Source organism: Orbicella franksi, chromosome 9 (assembly GCF_964199315.1).
Source record: "Orbicella franksi chromosome 9, jaOrbFran1.1, whole genome shotgun sequence".
Taxonomy (NCBI): domain Eukaryota; kingdom Metazoa; phylum Cnidaria; class Anthozoa; order Scleractinia; family Merulinidae; genus Orbicella; species Orbicella franksi.
In genome coordinates, this window is record NC_138153.1 from 27436929 (window position 1) to 27453044 (window position 16116).

The 16116-nt window shown below is 39.9% G+C and overlaps 1 protein-coding gene across 1 annotated transcript; it reads left to right on the forward strand.

The window, feature by feature from the left end:
- Window positions 1–5: 5 nt before the first annotated feature.
- Window positions 6–15442, forward strand: LOC145496522 (major facilitator superfamily domain-containing protein 12-like). Its single transcript, XM_081476217.1, has 10 exons — window positions 6–4354; window positions 8526–8634; window positions 9013–9097; window positions 9570–9742; window positions 10256–10348; window positions 10467–10559; window positions 11121–11294; window positions 11652–11752; window positions 12198–12337; window positions 13121–15442. The coding sequence occupies exons 1-10, from the start codon at window positions 3828–3830 to the stop codon at window positions 13195–13197; spliced, it is 1572 nt and encodes a 523-aa protein (XP_081332343.1). The 5' UTR covers window positions 6–3827; the 3' UTR covers window positions 13198–15442.
- The last annotated feature ends 674 nt before the right edge of the window (window positions 15443–16116 follow it).

A 16116-nucleotide genomic window follows, 5' to 3' on the forward strand; every position in this document is an offset into this window, starting at 1 on the left:
AACTTTCTTGTTTGAAGTCTAAGATACGAAAGCCATTAAATCAGTTTGGTACCTGCAACTTCTTGTATCTGTTGACTGTTGTTTCCAATGTTGCTAAGTAACCAGACAAACTAAAGTTGCGTTTAACGAAAGGGTTCGGTTTGTTACTTTTAGAAGTTCACCCGCTCGAAACCATTACCGTATGATTTTTTTCACGATTGAAATTTTATTGCTACTCCGATTCCTCTCGGAGGTGACCTTGGGCGGTAGCGAGGTTCGGTATTTTAATTTACGGTTAACTCGTCTTTGAAAGCTTTGCCTTGCATGGGGTATCTGGCGCTCTCCTTCCCAGTTTCTTTAGGCCAAATTATTTACTGATCCTGGAAACCTCTCCTTGAATCCCTGGTGTATCCGCGAATTGTACTCATATCTACACTTCTTTTTTACAAGAATGTTTTAAGAGAATATCGAGGTTGAAATTTGCGAAATTTTAAGAAAATTTCGACAAGAAAACCCACAAGAATGTATTTTTTTGTGTTAAAAATTTGTAAATACAATACAATTATATGTTTTTAACTAAGCCGTATAAAATTCTTCCCTTCCCTAAATGGCAAAACTGGCCAAAAAGCATAAAAAATAGCATTAACCGTATGTTTGATGCTAATGGCATTTCTGCAAGAAGTCATGTGCGTGATATCAGGCTACGATGCCTGCAGATACTTCAACACCATCCAGACACCGAATACATTCGAAAACAGAAATGTTATACGTTTTAATCTAAAAGGGATCACTAGAATATTTTCAGCCTAAAATGGGCAGAAAAATAAGAATATGCAACCTCGGCTGGGAAAAAACAGTATTCTTTTAATACATAAAAGGAGAAAGAGTGTACGTGAGACTGCCGATCTGACTCCGGATTTTAACTTAGACCTGCCTGAACACATTGGAGAAAACGTTATTAGATCAAAATAAGTCAGACTGATCGTGGAACTCGTTGACAGAAATAGAGGTTGCAGAAAATTAATCAATAAACACGGGATATGGCTAGACTCCTCTAGAATTGAAAATCACGTTTTCAGACCATCACAGACATAATTTTCTTCCGTTCCCCTTTCACTACTTGCGATATTTTGGTGAGGTTCTGTGGGGCTCATTTCAGACATTTCCCCTAGTTTCAGCGGTGCTTGGAAAGTCGATACCCTATAGCCTGTACATGCGCTGCGGCACGAGCAAAGTGGAGCTGTGAACTTCACCACTTCACCTTTGCTCGAGCCGTAACACATGAGCCTTTACCTCTGCCCGGGTTGGTTGGGGGGTAGGGGGGGTGGTAAATAGGTATGTGCAGTCCCAAAGGGTATTTCGGCTTCGCCCACAAGAGATCTGGGAACGAGATTAGGTTTGAGAGCTGTTTTGGTCTGAAAAAGGGCATAGATTTGACTATACTTGTCTGAAATGGGGTATGGTGTTCACTCTGGCTGCATGGCATTGGGTATCCTGTTTACAAGGAGCTAATTTTTTCCGCATTACATTGACAAATTTGTAGCCCTTTCCTGGAAACATGGATCCGGGCTTTGTACGCATATCTACGTGAGGCTGACCATATGACTCCGGATTTTAACTTAGACCTGCCTGAACACATTGCATAAAACGTTACTAGATCAAATGAAGTTAGAATGATGCGTGAAACGGCGTTGCTAGAAGAATAGGCTGCAGAAAATTAATTAATAAACACCGGAGATAGCTAGAATTGAGTCTGTTGCTGACATATCAATATTCTTCTGTTCCCAGTGCCCAAAAATTTTGGTAAGGTTCTGTGGGGCCCTTCTCAACATTTCAGACTTAGCCTCTACTCTCTTTTAGACGTGATCTAAAATTCGACACCCTATATTAAGCCTCACACACTGCGTCACGAGCAAAGGGGAGTTGCGAGAGACGTGTCGGCGAGAGAGCGCGAACCTTCGCCTTGACTCGTGCAGCAAAGCATGAGACGGGGGTACTCTCTTATATGAGTTATGTAGGTCTTGTGCTGCCCAAAAGGGTGTGCTTTTTGAGCTTTTTTCGTCTGATTTGACCATTCTGGTTTGAAATAGGGTACGTTTTTCACTCTGGCTGGGCATAAGGTATCTTGATAACAAGGAAATAATTTTTTACCGCTTCAACATTGGCAAATTTGTAGCCCTTCTCAAACGTTTACGCAGATGGAAGCCATTTCTGGTTAGCTGCGTTAATTTGTTGGAGCCTTACATTATAATTTGATATGTCAGAATGGGTTGTCGATTTTTAGCCTCGGTCCTGAAATAGGGTATGGAAAATCACAGATTTTATTTCTGAAATAGAGAAACTGCTTTGGGTTCGCGTAAACTGTCAAAAAGGCCTTCAAATGTCCGATGTTAAAACTAGAAAAAACCATACTCAATTTTCAGACCATCGACAACGCGACGGAGCCACACATACCACCGATTATTATAGGGCGTAATCCCCTCCCGGGGGAGGGACGTGAGGGCCGTTTTGACCTCACGTGGCGCTACACGTGAAATTTCCAAGGTCAACAAGCTCCATAAATGTTATGTTCCTATTTGCCTCTAGATGTCAGTTTCTAATCTTTCCATAATTCTGTTATCACAAACCATCATTTTACACAAAATTTCATGAGTGAATAATCAGGTAAACAATTATTGACTGGTTCTTGCATGCCTCCAATATTAAAATTCTGCTCGCTGTCACTCGGCGGATCGGATCATACCACCCTAGTAACTTCACGTGATCACATTTTCCGTTTGCTTTCATTTATCAACCACATTGATAAACCTTTCATAATCCCTCCAGATCAGCCGATTTGAAATAATATTTTTGCTAACAAAGACCGAATCGTCCCAGCGAATCATCTTTCCTCTAGGGTTTGACCTTTAGCGCGTGACTTGTCAAATTTAAATTCCGCAAATGGCAAGTTTACTCTAATAGCGAAAATTCTACATAGAAATCGCGGCTTGACAAATATTTTAGCGTTCGGTAACACGTCTAACCTCTGAAATAACGTATTTATAGCACTTTTAATCGATCTTTAAAACTGCATATTGTTTCAACTCGATGGAATACTCTCGAGTGCGTTCCTGTGTCCTCTCTCCCGAGCGCTCGCTACCCGAACAGCGGGTCGCAATCGAAAGTGGTGGTGCGGCAACTATTTTTAAACGTATATTCCTCTATTTGGAAATGTTGGATGAAGATCCCAAAAGAGCGAACTTGAAGTTGCAAACAAAGTTAGCAATGAACAAAATGCGCTTCTCACCATTGTTCGTGGATCGAATTCAGTTGAAGGCAAATTATAAAAGCTAAATTTTCTTTGTTTATGAAATGTACATAAACAGCCGAAAAGCCACGCAACTAAAAAATAAATAGAACATGTTTTTTACATCGGAAAGGAATCGTACTGGAATCTCTGCTCGCTACGGACGAAGCTATGGAAAATTTCACCGAAAATTGCTGCCTTTCTTCCGTCGCGTTTCCTGCCTACACTAATTGTCATGCAAAATTACTCAGTGAAATAAACCTTCAGATGTTGATTTCATCGCTTTCCTCAGGGGCGATTAAAACAGTGAATAATGCAAAGCGCATGATTGGCTGACTTTTCTCCTTACACTTCTTTGACAGCTGTCAATATAACGTCGTGAAAACAATGGATTATGATGAACGCTTCCAAATATAGCAAAAAATTCAAAGGGCTTTCCTTGCCGAAAGTATTATGTCACTTCGCCTAAGTTCTTTTCCAACATCCTTGAAAGCGAGTAGCATAGCTCCCACCAGTTTTGCTTGAATCTTCTTCATTTAGAGAGGAGCAGGGAAGACTCAAAATGGTGTGGATATGCGGACGCAATAAACCTAAAGAACAGCTTGTTCATAAGGAAGAAAGAACTTCAGTGAAACAAAAAATCTGCTATGGAGTGGGACATGTATTTAACGATCTTTGCATTCAAGCTTGGTTCACCTATCTCATCATATTCTTCAACAAGATAGTCAAAATTTCCGCCACAGGTACCGGTTACATTTTTCTTTCGTCGCAAATCGCGGACGCGATATCCACGCCATTCATAGGCTACGGTTGCGACAAATCTCTCTCCAAGAAAATTAGCAAGAAATACGGCAACAGGAAGATATGGCATTTATTCGGCAGCGTTGGAATCGCGCTGATTTGGCCCTTCGTGTTTAGCCCGTGTTTGGTTTGCAAAGAAGATAGCCCTGACTGGGTGCCGGTCGCTTATTATGGAGTATTCGCAGCCTTGTTCAGCGTTTGTTGGCCTATGGTGGAAATCAGCCATTTGTCTCTTATGCCGCACGTCGCTAAACGTTCAAAAGATGCCGTGGAACTGAGCGCAATAAGGTGAGTTGGAAATTTTTTTTATAAAATTCTGCTTGCAAATCGACAGGAAATGGAATTTTCCGAGATGATCACCGTTGGCGGTGTTATATAAGCCGTTGGCTTTGTTCCAAGCTTGGTTTAAAATCTCGCTTCGCTACCGCTACTGAAAAAATATTTCATCAAGTTGCATTCATGTCAAAACAACAACATTGACTCCGATCCCCTTGGTGAAATTTCTTTGCATAAGCTTCGAATAATCATGTGGACTTTTGAATCGCCGCTGGTTTCAGGGAAAATTTTTTTTGGTATTGCATCATTTATTTGACAAACTGGGTTTTCCTTCGGCCCGGCACGGAAGGCGACCGGAACGCGAAAAAAATTACTGTCATGTGACCAACGTGTCTTGTGACTTCAGATTAATTTAGCATTTGAATCGCAAGAGCAGATCTTTTGTTCAGCGCTATTAATAACAAGATACGCTTCACTGAAGCCCTTGTTCACAAAATCATGCAAAACACATGATATTGTCTTGTACAAACCATTATGTACGCAATGTCAAAATAAAGTTGTTTTCGAGAAAATGCGAACCTTGAACTTCAAGCCGATATTTGCTTGTCGATGCGAAACTGATAAACAATGCTTGCTTTATTGCACAGCTAATAACAACCTAATTGCGGTTTCGAATGAGCAGGCCATGGAGAAATATTAAAAGCTAAATCGAAAATTGTTAATAAAAAAAACCGTTTAAATTGCTGTCCCTATGAAATAGACCATTTTACAGTTGTCTGCTCAGTGCCCTGGCCTTTGTATGGCAGCGAGGCTAGAGTTGACCTTGTTTTGATACAGACCTCACTGCTTTTGTCATGTAAATGTACCTCGCTAGCATCAGAACAACTTGTTTTACACAACAAAAGCAGTGAGGTCTGTATCAAAACAAGGTCAACTCTAGCCTCGCTGCCAATCAAAGGCCAGGGCACTGAGCAGACAACTGTAAAATGGTCTATTATCTCTTAGGGTCCGGATATGAATGTGATAGGCACAATACGTAGAAGCTTTATTTTATTCTCATAAAATTCATTTTAAACAAATAGGTTGTTTACCACTCGAGTAATGCCGGTTGAATACAGCATAGACAAAAAATATGCCCTTTGGGAAGGACGATATCTCGTTAAAGTGCAGATTCCTTGCATTTGAATATTAAAGCTGTTTCTGATCTAGCGCCCTCTCATTTCCTCCGTTAAAGCCATCACTTTCAGAGCAGTTTGACCATTTTCTTTCGATCGAGTGAAAACCTTTTCGATGGATTCATTGGGAAACCGTAGCATTCAATGGCTTAACCTTGGCTATATTTCGTGCTGTGCCGGAGTATTACAACGCTTTTAATTAGTTGCCATAAAAAAAATTAATCACCTTGGCCTTGAAGGTTTAGGTCAATTTCTTTGTTGCCTCAGCTAATTGGACCGGCAAATGGTTTCAATTTTGAGAGGGAAGTTTCAGTCACTTACGCACGTTCTCCAACAGCGTTGAAATGAGGTTAGAACAAAATGGCGGCTCAAAGAAAGCTTGAGGTGCAACTCGCTGTAGGCTTGACCCTGTTTGACCCGAACCGAGAGTGTTTTTCCAGTTGTTGAAGGACCTGCTGCGGAACACCCTTAACGATGGGAAATATTTAGTTTTCGCAGCAGAAAGCTAAGTCATGTGAATTAAATGTAGTCTCGATGGGTGCCTTTATTCAAGAAGCGCTTTTGTACACGATGATGTAGTTGTTGTTCCTCTTTGGATGCCTTTAATGAGAGCTAAACTGCGAAACAAAGCGTAGTCTCATAAATTCTTTAGGAAAATGCTATTTTTTGAAACTCCAATTTCTAAAACTTGGCAATTATGACCCTGTTATTGCTATATCTTATGCAAGAAACTGTAGACTAAAGGTTGATCCTTCATTGCGTTCGTAACATTTTTTCAACCTCACAGATCCACATGCTACACCAATTTGCAGACTGTCAGTTGAGCATCAAACGAAAAAATGCAACTTTACCGCTGAAACGTTAACAGTTCTCGACAGTATAAACATAACAGAACTTAATCTACGAGTTAGAAAGCTTTTCTGCATTTCGCACTCTTCTTTTAGAATTTAGACATTTGTACAACTCCAGAAACTCTACATAGGGGGTTTCAAGATTTTGAAATCTTATAACGTCATTTCCTGTGATCAATATGGGTGATCAAAAATAATTTCTATTTCCCTTATCGTTATCTAGTAAGAGGCAGCTGTTAAAAGATGAATTGAAGATTATTTTTCTCTTTCAGCCCTAGGTTATGCTATTAAAACTCGTGTGTCTTTAAAAGGGATTCCTTCAGTGTAAGGTGACTGCTACTTACTGTGACTGGTCACATATTTTGTTCTTCTTCTTTGCGGGAAAAGTGATCAGCGGAAATTGTCTTCTGGCCTTCTGAACTCACTTGTGGGACGTGTTAGCCTCTTTAAGAGTCCTTAATATTTGGGATGATCAGAAAACCTGCAATTCGTGACTTCTGCCATGATTTCTGTCAGTTCTTTTAGCCCTTCAGTTCATGACGAAAACCTCAACAAAAGTGTTTTTAGTTCAAAAGATTGGAGAAAGAAACTGAACCACTCAATATTGTTGGAAGCTTTTTTTTTCTCTGTTCATTCTTTATTTGCGCGAGGAAAAGTAAATGTTTGCTGTATTTCCGTGGGCTGAAAAATGTGCCGGGAATTCTCTCAGGAAATCCGCAGTTGATAGAATAACAACAACACACACACTGATATGTTTTTAAAACAAATCCGTCTATCACATCGCACTATGGGATTCGCCGACGTTTTCTTGATAGTATTCAATTTAACCAAAAAGAATCTCTTCAGTTGTCAACTATTGAATACACCGGAAAAATCACGAGTGAACTTATGAATGTATCCAATTTTCTCAGAATAGCTTAAAGGAGATATTTTTGGACGTCAAATGATATCTGTTTTAAAACTAAACCGATACCTTTAAAAGGTGTTGGTTTATAGTCTTGTGGTTATCCTAGGGTTATGCGAATTAAATCCGACCTGCACGTTTTAAAAATCATCATTGAGAAACATTTCTTCAATGATGACAGATGTAATTTTATCACAGATTCAGTTGTTTGTTTGCTTATTTTCTCTTCAAAACATAAAACAACCACCTAGCCCCTGTTTTCTCTACATTGAAAGCGAACACTCGAACATTTTGTCTTGGAGGTTACCCAGTGTTTTCCGCAGTTCCTGACACTGGAACCAGGCTACGCGAATTTAGCGCGGCGTAAGAGAAAAACCGTTTTCCTTTCGTCTCTTTTGTTTGCGTTTTACAAGGCGTAATGCACTGTTGTGTCAAGATGACTATTGTGCATGGGGTACACATCACAGCCTTCAATCTCTATTCAATTCGAACCCTGAACCAAAATTATCATGAGTTGACTGTGACGCGACTTCGTAAATGTACATTTTAAATGCGTTAAAGAGTGAATTTCTCCAGTAGACGTTATCATTATATTAAACAAAGAGTCGGCTTGTCCTGTAGAAATCTTTTTTACAAGGTTTTCCCGGTAGAGTACGAAGCGGAGCCCATGGGGAAGAGACGTGTCTCTTTGTTTCAATGTAGAAGAGCTGGGAAGGGGGGGGGGGGCGGGGGCGGGGGGAGGGAGCATGTTTGTATGTTGCCAAGGGCCCGTTTCTCGAAAACTCTGGAAACTTTTCCGCCCCGCAGAGCCATTTTTAGTCAATCTGTATCTACAAACAGAGAGCTGCATGCGCCTAAAACTTGTATAAAGGGAACCTTTCTTTATATTAAGGATACGTGAATAAATCAACTCTGTAATCTTATGCGCCCACTGGCGCGTCGAGAACTTAAAATGATGTAATCATAAGGTTTGAGATTTTACCCTGGCTTTCCGGGTGTGAAAACTTTTCGAGACCTTCGAGAAACGGGCCCCAGGACTTCACTTTGTATGAAGGAAACTTTGTTACAATTACCCCACTCAATGTCACAATCTCTTCATCTCCTGATATCTTCTTTCTCAAAGCTTATCAGCCTTTTAATGGTCTGCCTCTTCCTCATTTTTATCCAGGAGAAGCCTAGGAACGACTTTGATCATAACGGACCAAACCCCCGAATTTAATTCCAAACAAAATGTAGTTTCTTTTGTTCTCCAGATCTGCACTGAAGCTGGGATGTGGAGTGTTTGTGTATGTGGTCACTTGGATTCTTCTGGGACAGAACAGCGAAGAAACTGTGGACGAATCAGCTCAAAAACAATTTACGGTAAGGAACCACAGCTTCCAAGGCGTTATGGACTAACTTATGATCGTTTTGGCCTTGATAAATTTAATAACCCAACCCAAGTTGTGCTAACTGCGATTTTGAAAAGGTCATAACATACCTAGATTACAGGGGAGCAGTCTTTCACAAAGAACACTGGGGTTTTTGAGCTTACTTCAAAAATCTACTTCCAATGCTTCCAGGTTTCCGTCAGACAGCATCGACTGGAATAAAAACGTTGAATATCAGCTGAACCAAACCAGACAGAACTCAGTGTTCCGTTCCATAACTGCATTTTTCTACGTTGGTTGCATATGATCATTTGTCCTGGTTTGTTTGGTATTTGTTTCTAACTCTATATTTCACTTTTTTACTTTTTAGTATCAATCTATAATCGTAATGCTGACGGGAAGTTTCTTCGCCTTAATATTTCACTGGGGTGTAGATGAAGCGGACCACTCACCAGGTATGAACACAGGGTTACACTGCTGACCTGTACATTGTAAAACATTCATAACGAACTCCTAATTGTTTTAAGAAGCGTCCAAACTACGCCGGAGAAATGTGAAAACGCAGCTTTATTTCTATGGTTAGGCCTACCGTCCACACTAATCCGTCACGAAAACGGAGCTTTTTGAAAACGCTCTTCAAACCGGAGAAATTTGAAAACGCCGGCCTTGCGTTTTCGTGTGGACGGAAAACATTTTGAAAACGGAGCCCTTCGAAAACGATAGCGTTACGATAATATTGTGGTTTTAGTCAAACAAGTCCAAAATGGCCGGTGATTGTTGCGTTTTCAAATTTGCGTTTTCAATAATGTGGACGGGGCCTTAGCTCATTTAAGAGTGACAGGACGCCGTGCACCAACCATCAGAACAAGAAAAACGAGTAAACTTGACGCTATGTTCTTCTTAATCGTTTTTACTTCTTTTCTTTAGAGCAAGAAAAAGAAAAACCTTCAAAAGCTCTACTCCCAGCCAGTGCTCCAGAGTGTAAAGACTTAGAGAAGCAAGCTCTTGAAATCGAACTTCAGAGACAGGAAAACCAGGAACAACAGAACGACAGTAAAATGACGTGGAAACAATGGTTTAAAAATCCTGACTTTTATAAGGTAAAATACAATTCTTATACATAGTTGCCACCAAAAAAGGTGTTCGACATTGATTTTCACAGCCTTTGTTCTTTAATTGACGAACTTGCTGGTACGATTATCCCTTTCAATCAATCAATCAATCAATCAATCAGTCAGTCAGTCAGTCGGTCAGTCAATCAATCAATCAATCCGTCAATCAATCAGTCAATCAATCAATCAATCAGTCTTTATTTACAGAGGGTAAAACACATAATAGTAGTTGTACAACTTATAAACTTGTGGCCCTTCCTTTATTGGAAGGGTCCGGTTACGTCAAGTCTCAGATGTTGTCTTTATGTGTGGACCGTGCCTCCGTGTTCCTTCATGGGAGGTACAACCTCAGTAGGGGCTACGAATTCTGGGCCTGGTCCCTTTATCGAAGGGTCTCTTTGCTGTCGTCGTGACCATGGCTCAGTGTCGCGTTATGTGAGTTATCATTAAGTTGGAGGTCCACAAATAACTGATGAAGTGCATCTTTTCTTTTTATTCCAGATTGTTTTGATCTACATGACGACGCAAAATGTAGTTAATCTGAACCAGTCATATTTTCCAATGTACTTAACAGATACACTCCATTTTGAAAAGGTGAGTATTTTCTTTCGTTTCTTAGTGTTCATTTTCCTCGTGTGTGTGTTGTTTCAGTGAGAGATCTAACCTCATTTTTTGTTTTGTTTTGTTTTGTGTTTTTTGTCTTCTTTAACAGGAAGCTATTGCTTACTTCCCCTTAATGATTCTAATCAGTGGAATTCTTACAAGCACGATTATAAAACGACTAAACAGATACTTCTCTAACAGGGTAGGTTGAAATATCTGGCTATGCTATACGTGTAAGCTTTGACTTCAAAATGCAGATTCTCGCTACTGTTCTCCATAAATTCGTTATAGTACTGGATGGGAGAATTTACATATTTATACCACTCTTCACTTGTATGAGGAAATACAAGTGACTCAGTAGTGGGAAATCGTTGCATGAGTAGAATATAGAAGACTACTTCATCTAAAACACTAGGATCATTCTAGAACTAGATTTTTAAACTGGTTAAGCCTAGACTGTTCTCGCAAAACTATGCGTCCTAAGCTACGAGTAGTCCCTCTTTCGCTTATTCCTTCGAACTTGACCGTAAGTGAACCTTGAGGAAAAAATGGCCGCGCGAAATCCCGGGACCAAGAAGCGCGCGCTTCTCGCCCCCAGGATTTTGTACGACCATTTTTTCCCGCGGTTTTGTTGTGCGTCAATCACGACGGACTAAGCAACAGAGGGACTACTCGTGGTCTACATGTGTCCAGACAATCCCAGCGAGCTACCTAACGTTAAAGTTGTTCTCTTGTTTACGGCTGCCCTTGTATTTTGTTTCAGGTGCTGTTTTGTGCCGGTGCGGTGATTGTTATCGGTTGTGCCACGTGGTTTTATTTCACCCCCCAGTCACAAAGAGATATGATCTACGCGCCAACAATCATCATGGGCGCGGGAAACTCCATGATGTTAGTGACGTCACTTGCCATGGTGGCGGAAATAATCGGTGATGACAAAGTAGGTTTGCCATCCCAAAATATAATTATCATGAATATATATATCCGTCAGTTGAGGATCTCTGTGTTCCCATCTCGCGAGAGTTTGACAAGATATCATTTATCACTATTGATCATTTATCACCATACTATTTTTTAAGCAATTACAGAAACATTTAAAAATGCAAAAAGCGGCTCTTTTGTAACAGCCCTTGTCTTCTATAAACTCGGGCGTTAAGAATGTTCAAACTCTCTTAGTTGCGTGAAAACAGGAAAAACGTACATTGATTTGGTTTAATATTCAATGAGTATCATTAAGTCAATTTTTGTTTTCCTTATGAAGTATTCTTAACATTGATATATTTCTTTTCCTCTCCAGAAATCTAGTGGTTTTGTGTACGGTGTTTGTGCTTTGATGGACAAAACATCCCTTGGGTTTATAGTGTTAGGACTGCAAGAAAATTATCCCGAAACAAAAGGGTGAGTTGATTTCATTACTGTTGCCTGTTCAGTTTACCGGCCTCAATGGATGAGGTTTCTTTTTCCATGTTTCTAAAGACCATAGGTCTCCAGAGACAGTCTCTTGCATTGACTGAAAGGGACTGGTTTACAGAGTTGGGGAAAACTAAGTCAAACGGATTGAATTCCTGTTAACTTGAAAAACCGACTTTTTTCAAGTTTGTTTCAAATTCTATGAAAGTGTCATTGCTCAGCTTTCATCCCTTGATGTTTATATGACCGTTATTTTGCCCAATTCAAGACTGTTGGTCTGTTACTTTGAAGTTTAGAGTTCATAATTAACGAAACTAAACCAAATAACCCGAAATACCTTGACTTAAATTTTGTATCTTGACTGTTCAGTTGATACTGTTCGAGAGTTTTCTACCGTTACTGATCCCATACATTACGCTGGAATTTTTTTCAGACCCTGTGGCGAACCTTGTGCCCAGTACCTCAGAGGCGCATTCTCGGTATTTCCTGGTATCGAGGCTCTGGTCGCTTTCTTGATTGTAGCCTTGTTGTATCGTCCATCTTCCAACAAAAATATGAAACGACGAATGACCAGTAAGTGTTTACGAATAGATATACTTGTGAAACTATGAAATAAGGCCAAAATACGCGCTGGAGAGTCTAGCAGGCCTGTCACTCCCACTGTACATGGTTAACTTAAGATTTTTTCGGGGGGCTCCAGCGTATGTGTAATAGTTCCAGGCTCAAACTTAGCTTCACTCTTAGCCGTTATTTTGGACTGTCACGCAACGCATAATTGAAAGAACTCTGCGTGACGATCTAAATAACGCTTGCGAACTTGGCGTGACCACTTTCCACTTTGCTCTTTTTGTTTCTAGCGACACGAGAGAAGCATCTCTTTTAAACAGATTATAATAACCTAAGTTAGCTTTTGTTACTACATTTTAACGTACTTGCCTTCCCCTTTTGGAACTCACCGTATAGTGGAGAACTGGAGATTAAAGTAACACTGGGTAAGGTTCCCACTCGTTGACCAGAGTGTGGGAGGGTGCCCGCTTAGAGAGGGGGGGTGGCATTTGACTTTTGAGGGGAGATGGGTGATTCGGCGTAGGCATGATTTTTTAACCCTTTCGTGCACTAGGTTTTCTTTTTTAAAATCAGCCAGGGTAGAAAACGAGGGGGCGACTGCTAATACAGTGAAACCTCGATATAACGAAGGGCCAAGGGACTGGCAAAATATGTTCGCTATAACGATGTTTTGTTATATCGGGGTTCTTTTCCTTATATTTTACTATTACTGGGGCGAAGAATATCGTCTCGTTAGAAATCGAAGTTCCACTGTAGTGTCATAGTCTCAAACCGCAAAATACTTTCTAGTTTCAGGTAAAGAGGAAGTGTACATTGACGATATCGACTTTAAAGTACTGCCTTATCTGAAATCGACAGAAGTATAACACTGCAGTTAACACCTCTCCAGACATCTACTGCAGTTCCGGTTCACGTGATCAGAGTGTGTTGTGAATGTGATGAGTGCAAAGGGCAAAGAGCAAAGAGCAATCGCGCGATTGCGGCCTATGAACACGTGGACCTAGACATACGCCTCAAAGGCGAAGTACCAATTGAACATCTATAGTAAAAAAAAATGAATTTCAATTTGGGACATTGCTGGTGTTTTACTCGTAATATATAAAAACCTTTCGAATTATGTTAAAGATCATTTTTAAAATTGAAGACAGAATTATTTATACCTCACTGGAAAAGTCAAACGGCTCGTACCTTTTTAGAAAAGAGGATTTTTGAAATGAAATTGATAATTTATATTATGGGTAGTTAGTTAATATAGTGGTCGGGTAATTTTAAAGCCCTTGTTATCGTTTTTACACAAATACATTGGTTTGGTTATGACCAGCACAAGTTAAGGTCTTAAGTTTCGAATAATCGAACACTTGCAGATAAATGCAAAACTAAAGGAGAAACACAATCATTTGCGGTGGTCAGTATTTAATTCTAGTTTCTCGAGCCCGAGCAGATGAGCCAATCAGCGTGGCGTGCCTCAGCCAATCAAATGCTATAAAAAGATAAAGATTGGTCCCAGTGCGTTCTCCTCTTGATTTTGTGGTTGTTTGGTTTCGTGTTGTCGGTTAACAACGTTGTTTTGTTTTTGTTTACAATATCTTTGTTTGTAACTGAGTTTTAATCACTTTGGTTAATTACACTAAAGGGCTGTGTCGCTTATGTGACATGTTCCCAGTCAGGTCGTTTTTAAGAATCAAGTTACCACCTCTTGGCATCACAATCTTGCCCATTTTCAACGTCCGTATTCCCCTTAAGCATCTACATAGATGCTTCTTCTCTGTTGTGTCAAATACATGAAGGTTTCCCTTGATTCTGAGACTACTTTGAATGTGACTCAATAGCTTACCCAGCCTATTTCATTTAAAGTTCTTTCATACTCAAATATTTGGTACTTAACTTTTTCAACTCTGGCATAAAAACTATTTGTATTGAAGAAAAGTGTGGTTTCATAGCGAAGGGTGTGTACCGGTAAACTTAATTAAAAGAGTTTGCTAAAATAACTTTCCTGATTGTGGTGTTTCCTTCGCATGAGATGTACCTAATAAATTATTCACTCAAATGTTACCGTCACTCGAACGTGTGAAATTGCAGGCCCTGTGTTGTGGGAGACTGGGAGAAACTCCGAGATAAATTCGAAGGTTTTGTTAAGTTGGATAATTCACTCTTCCTAGAGTTTACAAGCTAACATTGCATAAACGTGTGTAAACTTGCTACCTAGGTGTATGCCTTCCTATCTATCTGCCTTCCCACCTCCCTACCTGCTGAACTTCATTACTTACTTACTTACGTACAGCTGTTTCGAAAAAGGTTGTACGAAAGTGAAAAAGCGTACGCGGATAAGGCCTTAAAAGGTATTATTGGCAACTTTAGGCTCCGTGCACACTACGCTAGAGGAATTTGAAAACACAGGTTTCACTCTGAAGACGCATCAGATGTTTTCCGTCCGCACTACGCCGCAGAAATGTGAAAACGCAACAATCACCGCCGGCCATTTGTGTTCGAGTAAACCTCTGGCTAGGGAATATCATACATACATACAACGCAAAGCCGGCCTATTCAAATTCCTCCGGTTTGAAGAGAGTTTTCGAAAAGCTCCGTTTTCGTGTAGGATTAGTGTGGACGGTAGACCTAACCGGTAGACCTAACCGTAGAAGTAAAGCTGCGTTTTCAAATTCCTCCCGCGTAGTGTGAACAGGACCTTAGCTTATCCTTGTTTGATCGAAGCAAATCAAACACCAATTTATTACCTGCGGGAGGTTGATCGTTTTAACTCTTTTTCCTACTTTTTTCACGAGAGAGGCAGAGGGTTCCATTCTGGTATATTTCAGCTTGCGGTAACCTTACTTATTTGTCACTCCTACATCAAAACTCGATCAAGATTGGTTAATTTTTTAGTTATTATTGGCGACAACAGAGCTCTTTTACCCCATTATTATAAAAGCAAACATCACGACGTTCTAGAACAAACTATCGACCCTTTATTGCCGGAGAGCTCCTTTTAAGTAATTAAAACTGACTATCAAAACAAAAAAATAGTAAATTTAATTTGACTCGCATGCAGCGAAGACAAGTTCTTCCAACTGAAAACGATAATAATAATAAACAGGAAATTTCGAGTGGAAAATTGAGACTAGATGACCTCCCCTCATTGCAGTAGAATCTTGCTCAGTTTGGTACCAATAATAAAATTGGTACAGGTTATTTGATTCCTGACGGAATGGGGTGAGACAGACGATATTTATAAATCTTTTCGCTATCATTGGAGAGACAGAGGGAGACAAAGAATGTATCGAACGTTTGCGCGCGATAATATTTAATTTTGTTTAAGTTAAGGTTAACAAAAGATGAGTTAAAACGAATAAAGCAAACATTGAAATAACGGTGAAAAACCAAGTTAATATTTGTGATTCAACTTCGGCTCATTTTCTTTCTCACTAGTCAGCAATCTGTAAAATACTATGATTTGTTAAGCACTGTTCCCCAAGTTTACACCGAGCTTATGAGACGTTTTGCAAAGCCTCAGAAGACTGAGATTTGTTCGGCCATAAATTATAATTCTGTTGACTGCATTTCCTTGTTCACATATTCCTAACATTACACAAAGCGTTCAGCGATGACAAAACGCTTACAACTTTAAGATGGAGTATTCTAATCAACATAAAACGAAAGCAAACAAACCTGGAAAGAACGGTTCAAAATTAGCTGAAAAAATAAAAAAAATATTAAGAGCGTCAAGTGCAAACTTCCGCGAAATCAGAAATAAATATTTTATACACCGCGAAAATCTCTCAGTGCGC